The 17,888-nt window shown below is 44.1% G+C and overlaps 1 protein-coding gene and 1 long non-coding RNA gene across 2 annotated transcripts in view; one reads left to right on the forward strand and one right to left on the reverse strand.

The window, feature by feature from the left end:
- The window catches only part of FGF5 (fibroblast growth factor 5), a 33,535-nt gene extending 22,390 nt beyond the window's left edge, over positions 1-11,145 (forward strand). Inside the window, exon 3 of the mRNA XM_026718922.2 lies at positions 8,989-11,145. Coding sequence (XP_026574707.2) covers positions 8,989-9,324 — 336 coding nt within the window. The 3' untranslated portion in view covers positions 9,325-11,145. The remainder of the gene's footprint in view (positions 1-8,988) is intronic.
- The window catches only part of LOC148125391 (uncharacterized), a 30,890-nt gene continuing 16,503 nt past the window's right edge, over positions 3,502-17,888 (reverse strand). Inside the window, exons 2-3 of the long non-coding RNA XR_015744042.1 lie at positions 9,930-10,010; positions 3,502-3,580 (exon numbers count right to left, since the gene is read on the reverse strand). This is a non-coding gene — a long non-coding RNA (uncharacterized LOC148125391). The remainder of the gene's footprint in view (positions 3,581-9,929; positions 10,011-17,888) is intronic.

The following is a 17,888-nucleotide window of genomic DNA, read 5'->3' on the forward strand; positions in this document are numbered from 1 at the left end:
ACAAACCAATTTCCATGATTCGTGTTCCATGAAAGGGGTGACTTTGTATTCCACGTTCCTTGTGCATCCACCTTATCTCATCTATGGGCTTTATGGCTGAAGTATTTCTTTGGTGACTCTTCCACCCTCTTTTTTTGGGGAGGGGGGGTTTGCTTATAGTGTGGAACTCTGGTTCTTTTTCCTACCTGCAGAAAATCAGTTCCGGAAGGAAAGAGGAAAAAGTGGCATAGTTTATATCAAGAGTTCCCCCCCCCCCAAAGTTTTGCAGATTGGCTGGGAGGGGGAAAGGGGAGGGTTCTGTGTGTATGGCAGTCAAGCGTGCATGCACACGCAGCTCCATTTGCACAAGTGGTGGACATGTTTGCCCACAGTTCTCGCAAGTGGGGATGTGCGCCTGTGAACATGTGCTCACACACCACTTCAGTGGCCCGGTTCCAAAGGGCTCAAGGTCCGTGGGATTCAATTTTTTTTACTACCGGTTATGTGGGTGTGGCTTGGCAGGCGTGAAGTGGTGTGACTTGGTAGGTGTGGCTTGGTGGGCGTGGCAGGGGAAGGATACTGCAAAATCCCCCTTCCCTCCCCACCCCACTAACCTGCTTTCCAGCTCCGTTCTCCTGTGCAGGGCAACAAAAGAAGACCCAGCCAATCAGCTGGGACTCAGGAGGTAGAGACTAGATGGGGGCGGGGCCAGTCAGAGGTGGGATTTGCCAATTCTCCAAACTCCTCAAAATTTCCACTTCCGGCTCTCCAGAACTGGGGCAGAACCAGCTGAATACCACTTCCGGCTGCGATCCAGGGGTTGGAGAACTCTGGTTTAGATCCCACCTTTGTACAAAAACACCCCAGGAGGTAGAGGTCAGTCAAGAGGAAAGTATATGGTTAAAAAAAAAAAGCAAAGGTTTCCCCTATCCAATTGTGTCCAATGCTAGGGATCGGTGTTAGCTGCATTTCTTAGCCCAGAAAGCCAGGATTTTCACAAAATTCTTCTATGGTCATATGGCTGGCACGACTATACACCAAGGTGCCATGCAGGGATGGTATTCAGCCAGTACTGACTGGTCCTTGTGGACTGATAGGGAAAATTTTGACTGGCCCCTCCCACTTGCCGGCTCCCACCCTTTGCCTCCCAGTCATTTGCCTCCTTGCAGTAAGCAGCCTGTTTCAATTTCAGCTTCAGCACAGCCAGATTAGCACAAGTAGCTGATTGTTAGTTGGATCAGCCTCCCGGTGATCAGCTGTTTCAGGCTGCAGTGATTGCCATAGCCTATTGCTGCCTCCGCACACCCCGTTTTCATCCACCATGCCTCTGGTATTTTCATCCACCATGCCTCTGGTCCAAACTCTGGTCAACAAGCCCCGTGTCTTAACTGCTAGGGCAGTACATCCTGCTAAGTATAGTACAATAAATTAGGAAAAATAGATGGGTCTGGAGTTGAGATATGATAATGGAGGAAAAAGAAGTATGGATTGGAGAGCATCAAGAAGGAGTCCTGGTGGCATTGTGGATAGAATGAAGTACTGCAGGCTACTTCTGCTGACTGCCGCCCATTCAATCTTGCACAAACATTGATCCTGACGATCGCTGCAGGCTCAGGGTTGACTTAGCCTTTCCACCTTTCAGTCATGCCGAGGGAGGCTGGGGGGGGGGGGGGGGGGGGGGGGGGGGGGGGGGGCTTGGGGGGGTCACTGAGGGGGGATGGGTCTCTTGGCCATAAAATGAAGACCCAGATTGTTGGGGGCAATAGGCTGACTTTGGAAACCACTTAGAGAGTGCTGTAAAAGCACTGTGAAGCGGTATATAAGTCTCAGTGCTACTGCTATTAGGAATGCATTTTAAACAGGTGTGTATTCGATGCAAAATGAAACAGGTGTGAGATAAATGTAGGTGGAGGAAGATGGTCCCAATGGATGTCTTCCCCATGGCGAAGTAAAGAAAGAACTTGAAGGACAAAGAGATATTATAAGCAGTATATAAAATTATATGTGCTTCTATATCAAAAACTTCAGGTGGTGGAAGATACCACAAGTGAGTTTGTGTAGAAACACCTGACAAGGAACAAAGTTTTTGAATGGCGCAGGGAGTCTGTACTGCTCCAGGTGTTACTTAACATTTCCCAGAATGCCTTATCTCTGACCATGTGGGTGGGACTTGTAGCTAAGTAACCCCTGACCTTTCCCCTTCTTTACCAAGGCAACGCAGCTGGTTGATTTTCTTCAACCCGTTCTTGTTCATGAGACTGCAGTTCCATAAATTCCCAGCATTGTGTGTGTGTGTGTGTGTGTGTATGTGTGTTGTTGTTGTAGAATTTTGGAATTTGGGATGTAAAAAGTTTGAAAAATCATGAGAGCGGGACTGGATTATAAAAATATGTAGCAAATTTCTAAATAGAAGCAAACTCTCCCAGCACTTCTAATTCAAGGAGATAGAAACTATCCCCACAAACAATGTTTCTTTAAGTCACCTGGGTAAGATCACAGATCTCTTATATCCAGTCTAGTGCATGAGGTGTAATCAGTGGGTGATTACATGAGATAATAAAATTAATTGTCTATGGAGATTCTCAGTCATCCAGGTCATGGTTGTCTCAAAGGTGCTTTTTTCAAGACTCCACAGGACTTTCTGGTTTTTCTTTGAATATGTTTCACTTCTTATCTAAAAAGCTTTTTCAACTCTGAGTGGATGGTGGGGAATGGAAGGATTTATACTCCTTGGCTTGAAGACAGCTGGTCATTTGCATCCTTTTAGTGAGTGTCATTAAGGCCGCCTGGAGATTTATCTGTGTCATCAGGGTCACCTAAGTGGTGCAAATGGGTGTGGAGCCTTCTTGGAACTGTTGAAGGGCTCCACACCCAATTGCATCACTCACGTGACTCTGATGACACAGATACACCTCCAGGTGGCCTCAATAATTTGCTAAAAGAATGCAAATGACCAGCTGTCTGCAAGCCAAGGAGTATAAATCCTTCCATTCCCCACCATCCAGTCAGAGTTGAACAAGTTTTTTGGATGAGAAGGAAAATATCTTCAAAGGAAAAAAACAACAAGAAAAGCCCAGTTGCCTCTTGCAAAAAAAATCACCTTTGGGACAATAAACTTAACCTGGTATTACTGTTGGTAAGGAAGGACCTGGTTTAGATGCTGTTGTCTGGAGCTTATTTAAATTAAAAAAGAGCAAAATTTACCAAGGTTTTTTTTTTTCTAGTGTGCTATTCTTTTCCTTGCCGATGGCAAAGGCAGCTGAGTGAAATTAATGTCCCAGGAGACAAAACAAGTGCTCTTCTGCTTGACACAGAGCTTGGCTGGAAACACAGGTCTCGCCTCAGTAGCTGTAGATAAGTTCACACCACTGCTCTTGCCTCTTTGTGTTGTGGTGCGAATGGCCAGACAAAGATTAGAGGGAAGACATAACTTTCCTAGCAGATGTTGGCTGGATTGGAAGCAGCCTTTATTCATTTTGGAAGGGTGGTTTACCAGAGTAGAATAACACTAGACATTCCAGCGATGTGTTTTTCTGGAGGTTCTGTCTAGAAAAGGTCTCCCAACATTTGGGCGTTGATGTTGATGTGTATTATTTCATACCTGAAATAATAATTGAAAAAAGATGACATTTTGTCACCGTCCAGGCTTATGTTTATATATTTATTATTTCCATATAACAGAGGTGAGTTGTTTTGAGCTTTGGAATAATTTTTTTTTTAAATTTTATTCTAGTGTGTTTTGTTTTTGACAATCCCAGAATCTGCTCTGATTGCAACGCCGAATTTCAGCATCATGATTGCTGAAAATTAGCAGCATGGGTTTCAGCATTTTTTGAGGTAGAAAATGATACAGGTAGTTCTCGACTTACAATGATTCATTTAGTGACTGTTCGAAGTTACAGCAAGGCTAAAGAAAGGGGCTTATGACTGTTTCTCACATTTATAACCCTTGCAACATCCCCACGGTAATGTGATCAAAATTTAGACACTTGGCAACTCATATTTATGACAGTGGCAATGCCCTGGGATCACACGATCACCTTTTGCAGCCTTCTGACGAGTAAAGTCAATGGGGAAGCCAGATTCACTTAACTACTGGGTTAATAGCTTAATAACTGCAGTGATTCATTTAACAACTGTGGCGAGAAAGGTTGCAAAATGGGGCAAAACTCACTTAACAACCATCTCCCTCAGCAACATAAAGTTTGGGCTCAATTGTTGTAAGTAGAAGAGTACCGGTACTTCTGGTTTCTGTGTTTTAATTAACTGTATAGTTTTCATCCTAAATTACATATTAAGATAAGATAACCAGGGGCTGCCCCAAAGAAGAGGGAGTCAAGCTATTCTCCAAAGCACCTGAAGGCAGGACAAGAAGCAATGGGTGGAAACTAACCAAAGAGAGAAGCAACCTAGAACTATGGCGAAATTTCTTGACAGTTAGAACAATTAATAAGGGGAACAACTTGCCTCTAGAAGTTGCATATGCTCCATCACTGGAAGTTTTTAAGAAGAGATTGGATAACCGTTTGTCTGAAATGGTACAGGGTTTCCTGCCTAAGCAGGGGGTTGGACTAGAAGACCTCCAAGGTCCCTTCCAACTCTGTTGTTCTACATTCTATAAGATAACATTTATTGTCTTTTTGTTATTGTGAGTATCCTGGCCCATATTAAAAATGAAATTTTGTTGCCTACTCTTCAAGAGAAAATGTGTATCTACCCAAAGACATACATAACAAACATATACACATACATACATACATACATACATACATACATACACATTTGTATGCACCATACAAATATACAAATACACACACACACACACACACATTATATATATAAGTTCATTTTGAGTACATAGCAGAAATAGGAAACTTGGAAATTTTATAAGGTTCATGCTATATGGAATAAAACTGCGACTGAATTGGGATGTTCTGCTTTGGATATCACGGATCCTCTTCCCAGAAGGTAACAAGGAAGACTGCTTGTGAAGAGGATGGGAAGCATCCCATACAATCCTGCGGACCCTGCTCAAGCATCGCTGATATGCCATGTCCGGGATAGAAGGAAGTGAACTACCAATAATCTATTCTGCCATCCTCACCGCTCTTTGTACCATCTTCTTGTCTGAAGCAGTAATGCTTCCAAACCAGACAGTAATTCAATATTAGGTCATTTTATGCTGCTGGGAGCTGACAGATTGAAGTGACCTAAAATCCTACAAGGATAAAAAAATAATAATTCCTCACTGCTTTCTTCCAGGATGTAATGTTGACTTCCTTATTGTAAACCTCCCCAAGTAGACCAGGCAGAAAACATAAGAATCTGAGCTAATTCTACTTCATTGTAAACTACATGAATAGAATCTTGCCACTCTGAAAGTACCAATTTCCCGCCATCTTTTTTTAACAGCCTGATAAGTTAAAGAAGTTTCCTTTTTGAGTTTCTTTCTATATCCCTTTTTGTGGCTGCAGGTTCCCCCCTGCTGTTATCTGATCATTCCTTAGAGAGCCTCTCTTCCCCTGCCAAGGTCATTCCCACATACCATTACATCTTTCTCCTCTACAATCCTAGGATTTCTTGGTGATCTTCTCTCCCATGCTAACCAGATCCAACCCTGGATAGCTTTATGAAGGTCAGTCAAGGATGGTCAAGTTCTTCTCCTTGCTATGACTTACTGAAATGACACAACATGAAAGAAAAGGCACATCTAATAAGGTGCAGGAAGGACACGGGGGCTAAGATGCTGAGCCTGTCGATCAGCAAGGTCAGCAATTCGGCGGTTCGAATCCCTAACACCACGTAATGGAGGGAGCTCCCGTTACTGGTCCCAGCTTCTGCCGACCTAGCAGTTTGAAAGCATGTAAAAAAATGCAAGTAGAAAAATAGGGACCGCTTTGGTGGGAAGGAAACAGTGTTCCGTGCGCCTTTGGCCATGCGCCTTTAGTCATGCCGGCCACATGACCACGGAGATGTCTTCGGATATCACTGGCTCTTCAGCTTTGTAACAAAGATGAGCACCACCCCCTAGAGCTGGAAACGACTAGCAGGTATGTGCAAGGGGAACCTTTACCTTAATAAGGTGCAACGTACAGCAAGATTTTAAAAGGAGGCTTAGAAACTATTTCCGCTTTATTGCTGGAGATCCTTTATCTTTAAGTATATGTGCTTCTTGCAAGTCTGCAAAATGGAAGGATCAGAAATCCACCTCCTGTGCCTTTTTCAGCTTCCAAAAAGTTCTTCATTTTATCTTCGGACAATGCACTTCCACTGCCAAGCTGAGTTTGCAACTTTGCAACTCAATCTTTTCCTCCAGTTCCACTGAGAGAAAGGTCATCTCAGTCCATTCATTAGTCGATGGAGGAAGCAACGGCTGTACTCCTTGTTTTCAAAAGCTGGCAGCCTTAGGAAGTAGTCAGAGACAAACTAACACAACCCCGGAGGGTTGAAGCTGTGAGTTAATGCAAGTTTCTGAGAAGACGAGGTGGGCTGTGGTGGAGAGCTCTAAGGCTTAGACCAGAGGTGTCAAACTCAAGGCCCACAGGCCAGATGTGGCCCATGAGTGCTTAGATCTGGCCCACGGGGACGCTCTGGACAAAGGAAAGGACTGGCCCGCAGTGCCTCTGCCAGCAAGAAGGGAGCTCAGGGGAGGCATGGACCCTCCAAGCTCTGTTTGCTGGCAGAGGGCTAGCAAAACAAACTAAAAAACAAAACAAAAGGAGAAATGTCTCCCCTTTTGCATTTGAGCATGTAAGAAGGGACAGGAAAGGAGAAAATAAAAGAGGAAAGGCAAAAAAAAGGAAAGATGGGAAGAGAGCAAGGAAGAAAGGAAAAAGAAGGAAAGGGGGGAAGGAAGAAGAAAGGAGAATGAAGAGGAAAGGAAAAAGGAAGGAAGATTATAATGAGAGTGAAGGAGGGTCTGAGGGAAGTCCTGCCTTTGCACTTGGCCACCACAGGTGCCCCTGACATGAGTGATGTCGAGCCTGGCCACTTCCATACTGGCTACACCTACCTTGGCCAGCCCCTCCCCACCGAGGTCAAACACAACCCTGATGCGGCCCTCATCAAGTTTCATCAAGAAATCGAGTTTGCCACTCTTGGCTTAGACAATCATGACTCTGTCAAAAAACAAAACAAAACCCAGAGCCCCTGAGTAAAGAGGAGCAGGAAAAGTTTGCCAGAAAGCCATCCTTCATGAGAAATTGAGAGGAGAAGAGAATCCGCTTTGTTGACAGTTTCTCTCACCACAATTTCCCCCTCTTCCATATCGTAGCGAGTAGACCTCTGACTTCGGTCACCCTTCCCACTCACCCAAATTGAAGAAGGCCTGTTGATAGACGGGAGACATGTTTCCTTTCCAAAACAAACTTAAGACCTTCGGGAGGCAATCCTGCGACGTTGTCTTCTCAGATTTAGAGTGGATCAGGTCGGCGAGAGGAATTCGTGACCAGGCAAACAGATCATCTTTCAGCTTCTCTCTGTTGTTTTCTGGATCCATAGCCCCCACCTTCTCGGGAGGGAGGAGGAAATAGCAGAATTGGTCTTCCTCCACCAGCAAACCAGCATGGGGAAGGATCAGGGGTGGGCTTCAAAATTTTTAGCAAAGGGTTCACTGCCCAGTTGCTGGGTGGACGTGGACATGATGGGCGTGGCCTAGTCAGCCTCCTGCACCATGGTGTGTGTGGGGGGGGGGCATTTTTGCCCTCCCTGGGCTCCGGAGGCTTTCCTTGAGCCTCCAGGAGGATGAAAACGGCCTCCCAGGCTCCGGAGGCTCTCTGGAAGCCGGAAACAGGCCCATTTCCGGCCTTCGCAAATTTCCGGGAGGCCCGTTTTTCGCCCCTAACCGAGCCTCTGCGCATATCCTGCACTTACCTGCATCCAAAACAGACCATGTGGGTACTCCTAGGAGGGGAGGGGAGGGGAGGGTGGAGCCAGCCAGGAATGGGATTTGGGGGTTCTCCAAAACTGCACAGAATCTTAGCTAGGGGCTCTTCCCAAACCCCTGCAAACCTCCAGAAGCCCACCCCTGGGAAGGATACAAAATGAAACATTTGGAAGCGCTTCCTCAAAACCGCTGCTTCCTTTTCTCTCCAGTTAAATGCAGGTGGAGATGAAAGCGAGGTTAATGTGGAAAATTGATCAGTCAAGGGCGTTGATTACCAAAATAAACAGCTTGTATTATTGTTTAGAACAGGGGGGTCACACCCAATTTCATTGAGTGCTGTATCAGAGCTGAGATTAGCGTCGGGGGGGGGCCAGGTGTGGCTGACTAGGTGGGTGGGGCCAACCAGGTGAGTGTCACCAGCTTGACACCACTCACAGGGTGTGGCTGACTGGGTGGGCATGGCCAGCTTGACACCACTTCCCAAACTGGTGGCATGCTTACTCCTCACACTGGGTAGACTGGGCTGAAGCAACACTGTCCCAATGTTTCCTCTTTGCAGTGGGTAGATGGGCCAAAGTGAAGCAGGTAGACGGGGTCAAAGCAATCTGAGCCTGGCTCCTTGCATTTTCCAGGATAGCCCTGTGGGATGGATCCGACCACATTGGGGGCCAAATCCGGCCCGTGAGCCTTGAGTTTGATACCCCTGGTTTAGAACCTTAACATCTCCTTTCTCTTTATGAGGTCAAGAAAATGAATGGGTACCTGTGACTGAGCATCCAGATGTAGAGCTATAATTCCCAAACTATAATTCCCAATCAGATGAGAATTTACTCAAGCAGTATCTGAAGATTCACAGGTTTTTAATCTCTGGTGTTGTCCAAAGTTCACTTGGTGGCCATCATATTCAAATGAAGATTTGGACTGGAGGGGCTATATTCAACCCTCCAGATCATTAGAACCTGGCTTTTCCATTTCTAACTAGTCATGATAAATTTAATTGATCTTATGATGTAATGGCATGTAGGAACCTCTGAGTAGGAGGGATCTGTAATGAGATTTAATGCTAATGTAATGCAAATCAATCTCCTTTTTGTTGATTCCTGCTTTTTTTCCCCCTTTTTCAGGCCAAATTTACCGATGACTGTAAGTTCAGGGAGCGGTTTGAAGAAAACAGCTACAACACCTACTCCTCAGCAGTTCACAGGACTGTGAAAACAGGAAGGGAGTGGTACGTGGCTTTGAACAAGAGAGGCAAAGCCAAACGTGGGTGCAGCCCACGAGTAAAACCCCAGCATGTCTCCACTCATTTCCTTCCACGGTTCCAACAAACTGAACCCCCCGAACTTTCTTTCACGGTGGCTGTCCCTGAGAAGAAACGACCACCGGTGGTCCTTCCAGCCAAGCCCAAAGTTCCTCAGAAGAAACCGGTCAAGTACAGACTCAAGTTTCGCTTTGGATAGCAATTCCTTGTGAATTCTCAAGTGAAGAGATAATCACCGTTACTCAGGAACTGCCTTTACTAGCAGTGCCATGGGGCAGAAAGGCAGACCGTGATCTGAGATACCTTCAACTCCATCCATGGAGCTCATTTGAGGCCTAACCTACAAGTCGAACCACTTTGGGGGAGAGGGTTAAAAACGACATGGGGTCCTTCAGCTATGCTAAGAAGGAAAGCACCAAAGGAATTCATATAAATTCAGAAGGAAGCCTTAATTTTCCATCCCATGTCTCTGCTTTCCTGTCATTGACCACGGATTGTCTTCGGCTGGCTTGAAATGGCTGAACTGCTGTGTGTAAAAAAAAGAAACCAACACTTTCCCGAGATGTGAAAGATTACCTCATACGTCAAGTCTAATTCTCTCTCTATTTTTATTACTTCTACCTGGGTTTTTAATTGCTTTATTTCTGTACTTCTTGTGTGTGTGTGTGTGTGTGTGTGTTGTAAATTCTGGGGGGAAGAGGTGAAGATGATGGCTCATGTCACATTCTTTGCATGTGTGTGTTTGTCTGTCCCATCACTCTCTCTTTTTTTTTCCTGCACTTTTAAGAACATGTTCGAAAATACCTCAAATACGATTATCGGTAGATTTGCTGAACGCATTCATCTGGTGATCTAAATGTTTTCAGAATTCAGAACTGTTGGAATCTGGTGAGAAAGAAAGAAAAATGTAATAAATTGATCAGGATGGAATGGTCTGAGGTGAAATTACAAGGACGATACAGGTAATCCTTGAGTTACAACCATTTGTTTAGTGGCTGGCAGCTCCGGCTTCCTTCAGACAAACTGGCACTGGAAAAAAAGTGACTTATGACTGTTTTTCACACTTAACAACTGTTGCAGCATCCCCAAAGGTCACGTGATCAAAATTCAGCCGCTTGGCAACTGACTCATGACAGTTGCCATGTCCCCAGAGTCACGCGATCACCTTTTGCGAACTTCTGATAAGCAAAGTCAATGGGGAAGCAACAGATCCACTTAACAGCCATGTGACGAACTTAGCAACTGCAGTGATTCACTTAACAACTGTGGCGAGAAAGGTCATAAAATAGGGCAAAATTCATTTAACGAATGTCTCGCTTAAATTTTGGGCTCAGTTGCCCTAAGTCGAGGACTACCCTTACCTGCAATTCATACATTGATGCCATCTTCTTTGAGGACACCAGTCCTTAAGGTCATACCTTGTTTCTCAAGGAGCTGCCATGATCTATTTAGTATGTTAGGGGTGGTTTTATTTGGTATTTCATCCAATTTCAACAGAAAGCAACATTTCAGGCCTATTTGGTGGGCATTTGTGTTGTTTTCCCCAGTCTAAACATCTGAGAAACTTAGGGGAGTTCATCCTTTTAATATCCACCTACGATGCAACATTTGTCATCCATGGCTGACATTCAAGTAGTTAAAGAGGGCCAGAGTTGATGAGTATTGTACTGGACACTGCTGGGTATCCTAAGGCTGTAAGCTAAACTGAGAAGATAGAAGTACATCTTGTGTCAAAGATTTTTCTAATGCTGCCAAGACAACCCCGTGATCACGTCCATGAAATTGTCAGGAGTTGAGCCAAAGGTGCTTTTTCAAAAACCAACTGGACTTTGTTCTTTCTTGAAGATGTTTTGCTCCTCATTCAAGAAGCTTCTTCAGTTCCGACTGAATGAGGGAGAACGGAAGGATTTATATTCCTTGTAGTCCTCTGTGGAAAAAACTTCTTGGATGAATCCAGTTGCCATTTGAAAAAGCACCTTTGGAACAACCATGACCTGGAGGACTGAGAATCTCCGTAAACTAGGGGTCTCCAAACTTGGCAACTTTAAGGCTTGTGGACTTCAACTCCCAGAATTCTCCAGCCAGCTGGCCAGAGAATTCTGGGAGTTGAAGTCCACAATTCTTAAAATTGCCAAGTTTGGGGACCTCTGCCATAGACGGTCAGGAGGTGAGTTTGAGTCAAAAGGAGAGATTATTTTTACAAGGTCTAGTAACTTCATGAAGTTACGCATCCATAATTTCTTCAGTTTGATACCTTCCACAGTGTTTTTTTCAATATATAATTTTACTGAAAGTTAACCCAAAGGTGCTTTTTTATTTTTCAAGAGGCAACTGGACTTTCTGTTTTTTTTTTCTTTGAAGACATTTTATTTCTCATTCAAGGAGCTTCTTCAGTTCTCAGAGCTGAAGAAGCTCCTTGGATGAGAAGTGAAACGTCTTCAAAGAAAAACCAGAAAGTCCAGTTGCCTCTTGAAAAAAAAAGCACCTTTAGGACCACTATGATTTGTATGACTGGGAATCTCCATAAACATTTAACTGAAAGTTACTGTAACTAACCCTCTGCAGTGTTAAAACCATCACTTCCATTAAGCTACGTTAACTGGGGGTGGGGGTGGGTGGGAGGGGGAATGGTGAGAATTATTACAGGTAGTTCTCAACTTACAACCATTCATTTAGCAATGGAAGTTACAACGGCATTGAAACATGTAGAATCGCTGCTCACATTTACAACCGTAAGTTGCAGCCTCCTCACAACCACGTGATCGAGATTCAGTTGCTTACTTATTTATGACAATGGCAGTGGCCCAGGGTTATGTGAACACAATCGGTGACCTTCCCAGCCAACTTCCAACAAGCCACACCAGTGGGGGAAGCCAGATTCGCTTAAAAACTGCATGATTCCCTTAGCTGAAAGGCTACTTCTGTTGACTGCCGGCTGCCTGCAATTTGGCAGTTCAAATCCCACCAGGCTCAAAGTTAACTCAGCCTTCCCTCCTTCCGTGGTGGGTAAAATGAGGTCCTGGATTGTTGGGGGAAATAGCAGTAGTGGGTTCCTACTACTGGTTGGGTGGGTGATTGCGTGCAAATGCACGCACCCCAATGCACCAATCAGTGGAGAGGATGAAGAAACGAAAAGGAGCCACCCATCCATGTGCTTGTCACTTCTTTTATCCTCTCAGCTGATTATTAGAGGAAATGGTTTGGTTGTACCAATAGTTTTTTTTTTTTACTACCAGTTCAGCTGAACCAGTCCGAACTGGTAACGTATCACTGCTGGGCAATAGGCTGACTCTGTAAAACCGTTTAGAGAGGGCTGTAAAACACTGTGAAGTGGTATATATGTCTAAGTGCTATTGCTATATGAGCCACAGTGACATGATAGCAGTCTTCCAATAGCTCAGGGGCTGCCCCAAAGACGAGGGAGTCAAGCTATTCTCCAAAGCACCTGAAGGCAGGACAAGAAGCAACAAATGGAAACTAATCAAGGAGAGAAGCAACCTCGAACTAAGGAGAAATTTCCTGACAAAACTATTAATTAACCAGTGGAACAACTTGCCTCCAGAAGTTGTGAATCCTCCAAAACCGGAAGTTTTTAAGAAGAGCTTGGACAACTATTTGTCAAAAATGGTAGAGGATTTACTGTCTGAGCAGGGGGCGGGGGGGTTGGACTAGAAGACCTCCAAGGTCCCTTCCAACTCTGCTATTCTAAAGCGATTCTAAAGTTCAAGTCAGAGGAAACGTGTTTTTTCTTCCCTTCCAAATGTCCTCATTTCCAAATGATCCCCCTGCTGTTCCTTGGACAGCTGGAAGGACAAATTTTACTCTGAGGCTGCAATGACAGCGTCAAAAATACCTCACCCATGACCCCGTGGAATTTCTACTCTTCCAGCTCTCTAAGAGAAAAAACAGCTTAATCAGAGGCGCAACTTCCATTTTTGTAAACTGGATCGAATGTCACCACGCGGCCCATGAATAAGTCCTGTTGGGCTCAACAAGCCAAACTTTCTCTTCCCCACAGGAGAATACACTCCCCGTTGTTCTTCCTTGGCTGTCTGAGACCCTCCGCATTAAAAAGAAAGAAAAGAACAACAGAAAAACAAGAGGGAGGATTTTTTTTTTAAAAAAAAATGTACCAATGTCTCAATTCAAGGCCAGTCATGACGAACTCCATTCGGTAACTCCTGTGGGTTGGTTATGGCATCCGAGCCAATTGACCAATCAAGCGGAGAAGTGTGAGGAAAAGGGTGCAACTTTACCACAATGTGCTATTTACCAAAGGGTGCTATTTTACCACAACGTTTTGGTGCTATTTTACCACAGTGTGGAGTGGGCTGCCATTTCTAAACCAGGGATAAATGCTCCATAAAAAGTAAGTGACACTCTTGACAAGCTCATAGCTGAGATGATCTACACAAAAAGAAAGGATAAAACAGCAACTACAACTGACAGCCAGAAAAACTATTTATTTATAACGAAATAAAAATCTGGTACAGATAATCCTCGACTTACGACTTCAACAGAGCCCAAAATTTAGGTTTGCTATGCGAGACCGTTGTTCAGTGAGTTTTGCCTCACGTTACGGCCATTCTTGCCACGGTTGTTACGTGAATGACTGTGGTTCTTAAATTAGTAACACGGTTGTGAGGTGAATCTGCTTGACTTTGCTTGTCAGAAGGTCACAAAATGGGATCACGTGACCTCAGGACACGTCACAAATGTGAGTCAGTGGTCAAGCATCCAAATGTAAATAAGTGGCCATGGGGCAGAGGTGGTATTCAGCAGGTTCTGACCAGTTTTGGAGAACCTGTAGCAAAAATTTTGAGTAGCTTGGAGAACCCGCAAATCCCACCTCTGACTGGCCCCGCCCCCATCTCTTCTCTGCTTCCCAAGTCCCAGCTGATTGGCTGGCTCTTCTTTGGTTGCCCTGCATAGGAGAACGGAGCTGGAAAGCAGGTTAGTGGGGTGGGGAGGGAATGGGGATTTTGCAGTATCTTTCCCCTGCTACACCCACCAAGCCACGCCCACAGAACCAGTAGTAAAAATTTTTTGAATCCCACCATTGGGCCACGGGGATGCTGTGACAGTCATAAGTGTGAAAATTGGTCATATGTAACTTTTTTTCAGTGCCGTTTTAACTCTGAATAGTGACTAAAGAAATGGTTGTAAGTCAAGAACTACCTGGATCTCATCCAGCCACTCCCCAAAATATGGGAAGATGCCTCTTTAAAAATCTGCCTCTCTGGCCAATTAAACACCATTTTAATCCTTTGCTTCTGAAATTTCAATTGATATCCATATAAGCTCGAAAGTTTAATTATTTTTTACATATGAAATGTATGTAAGGGATCCTCTTGTTAAAAAAATAAAAGAAATCCTGGCATTAAAGGAGATTTTGTCTTCTTTTTGTCTTCTCTGGCTGAAATTTAGCAGTTCCGGTGGTGAGACCTTAGTGGTTAACCAGAAGGGAGCTTTGCATGTTGCTTCACATGTTGCAAAGGAAAATTCAACATCCCTAAATATGAAAATAAAGATTGGAAATAAGAAACAGAATATTAAATGAAGCGTTGTTACTCATCAACAACCAAATAACCAAAACAGCCCTATGTCAGTGAAGCTCAGTCCAGTGCCACTTAGTGGTTAAATCAAATCATGACACCATTTGCCACAAAAGTTTAATTTTCTCTCTCTTGGATGGGGTGGGAAAGACTTGTTTGCAAATTGTTTCTACCTGTACGTAAAATAGTTAAAATTGACGAATGGCCGCTCCTTTAATGGGAGACCTAGATGTGTACAGGTAGTTCTCAACTTACAATAGTTCATTTCGTGACCATTCAAAGTGACAATGGCACTGAAAAAATGGACTTAGGGCTGTTTTTCACACTTACAACCATTGCAGAATCCCTGTGGTTACATGATCATAATTCAGATGCTTGGCAACTGATCCATATTTGTGACCATTGCAGCGTCCCAAGGTTATGTGATCACTTTTTGAGACCTTCTGATAAGCAAAGTCAATGGGGCAGCCAGATTCACTTAACACCTGGGTTAGTAATTTATCAACTGGACTGCCATCTGTCAAAAATGGTGTAAGGCAGGGGTCCCCAACCACCAGGCCCCGGACCGGCCCCGGTCCATGCATCATTTTGTACCGGGCAACCAGTACTTGGGCGCCGCCATCTTGTTTCGACGGTGCTTGAGAAAGTGCTTCCGGGTGAGCTTTTCTGGTTGGAAAGCGGCATTTGGATGCTGAAGGAATCCTCGCACCTTAGTTTCATCAAAGCGGGGGGGCAGCTTCGAACGAAGAGCCACCCCGATGGTGGTGGAGTCTCGCGTTACGATTAAGAAAGAGCCCATTGAAGGTACAAAGGAGGAGTTGAAGGTGGTGGGGAGAAGCGGGGGACGGCTGGCTGGCCGGTCGCTCGGCTCGCCTTTCCTTGGTCATGCGTGCTGATGCCGGTACCGGTCCGTGGATCATTTCATTTTTATTTTACCGGGCTGCAAAGAATGAATGGTTGGGGACCACTGGTATAGGGTATGCTTGGGCGGGAGGAGCGGGTTGGACTAGGTGACCTACAAGGTCCCTTCCAACTCTGTTCATCTGTAAGTCTGTAAACTGCAGTGATTCACTTAACAACTGTGGCAAGAAAGGTTCTAAAATGGGGCTAAACTCACTTAACAAATGTTTCACTTAACGACAGGAATCTGGGGCTCCTTTGTGGTCATAAGTCTTGTACAAAGCAGGAATAGGATGAAGATGGAAAGTGGGACACTAGGCGTTCCTTCCTTCTGCACCAGGAAAGAAAGAGTTTGGTACAGGGGATGAAGACGTAGCAGATGCCTTCACTACACAGAAACACACGATTGTCTGTATTGTATATGAAATCAAATGCTTGACAAGAACTGTGTTTTGGGTTGGAATTTTTTTTTGCTTAATTGCAGGTTTACGGGGATTTTGTTCCAGGTGTTGGAAGAAATGTCCACCTGGGTTCAGTTCCAAGTGGTGATTAAGACACTGGAAACATGGAGGCTGTTTGAAAAGATGGTTTAATGGTGGACAGGATCACATGCCTTGGAGCTCTTGGGTGAAGAAAAAGGGAAGAGATGCTGAGAGTCCCTGGGTTTTATACCCTCTCTGGCGTTGAACTTCCTGGTGCACAGGAAGAGTATCCTAATTAGTTGCTGTCAGAGGTCATAAGTTAGCTTGGTAGGTTGTCTGTGTGCTAAGTTTGGTTGAAATTTGGTGGGTAGTGCAATGAAGGGCAATGAAATGGCTCTGCCTGAAGGAGATAGATCTTTGTTATGTAGAATAGACTGCCCAGGCCTTAATGGCCCATTAACCAATGTGTGTGTGTGGCGGGGGTGGGGGGTAGGTTTCTGCCTCTCTGAGTTTCTACTTCTCTTTTAGGGGAAATATTCTGCCTTTTTAATATATGCTAAAGTATTTCACTTTCCCAAGAGAGGAAAATATATTAGAGTGCTGATTTCTATCATTGCTTTCTTATCTGTCGCCCTCCGCAAAAAAAGGGCTTAACTGGAGTTTAAGAGTTGCAACCGATGAGAGAAACACAGATTTGAGACCCTTTCTTCCACTCCATGGTCACTCTTCCGTCGTTTTTAACTTTAGGCGGAAATATCGTCGGCTTCCATTGACGTTTCCTTAAAGGCTAAGATCAGAAATTTGGAACCCATTATCAGCTGGTCCTGAATAGGTTTTTGAAAGAATGCTTCATACAAGTTTCAGACAATAATATTAACCTTTGTGCCATAAAAATAAAATGCACCTGCTGGGTTTTGTGTATTAAAACCTTGTTTTTGTTCCTCCTTTTTCCTGCTTAATAATTGTCAAGTTGCAAGTAGCATGACTCAGTTACCCTAAATTTAGCTAAGTTCTGCTCTGTCATATGCAGAATGTGCAGCCAACCAACTGATAAGCCCAGTTTATATTACAATCTTCTTCTTCTTCTTCTTCTTCTTCTTCTTCTTCTTCTTCTTCTTCTTCTTCTTCTTCTTCTTCTTCTTCTTCTTCTTCTTCTTCTTCTTCTTCTTCTTCTTCTTCTTCTTCTCCTCCCTCCTCCTCCTCCTCCTCCTCCTCCTCCTCCTCCTCCTCCTCCTCTTCCTTTTTCTCTCTCTCTCCCCCTCCCCCTCCCTCCATCTCTCCATCTCTGTCTGTCTCTCTCTCTCTCTCTCCATTACAATTGAGCTTTATTTTATATGGGCTTTTGATCACAATAAAGAGACAACTTAATAAGTAGCAGGAAACCACCTGTTTTCCTCTGGATATTTGTTTTTCTATATATTTCTATTACATGCATGGTGATTAATTCAAATATTAGCTTGTCTAAGAAGCAACAGTCCCCAACCAAACATTATTTGGAGGAAGTATTTTCATCTTCCGTTTTTTTCTACTCTGAGTAGTTATGACTCTCCCAATATTTTTCTGATACTGCCTGATTTCCAAGAGGTTTTATTCTCATCATGCATTTAATGTGGTGACTAACTTAACCCTTTTTCTGGGTTTATATAAAATATTGAATCGTTAATCAGACAGACCGGATTTGTCTGCGAAACCTCTACAGAAGAAACCTAACCCATTGTGTGAAGGCATCTGTTTAGGTCTCTAACTGACCTACTAAAATGCAATGTTCCTTGGGAACACAAGCCAGGGTCAACATTGCTATTCAATATTTCTCAGTTCAGAAAGGAATGAAAAGAGATTTTCCCAAGCTCATCAACCATTAAGAATTATTGGAAATGACATAATGT

This window comes from Pseudonaja textilis, chromosome 6, assembly GCF_049901715.1.
Source record: "Pseudonaja textilis isolate UNSWEBS1 chromosome 6, rPseTex1.2, whole genome shotgun sequence".
NCBI lineage: Eukaryota > Metazoa > Chordata > Lepidosauria > Squamata > Elapidae > Pseudonaja > Pseudonaja textilis.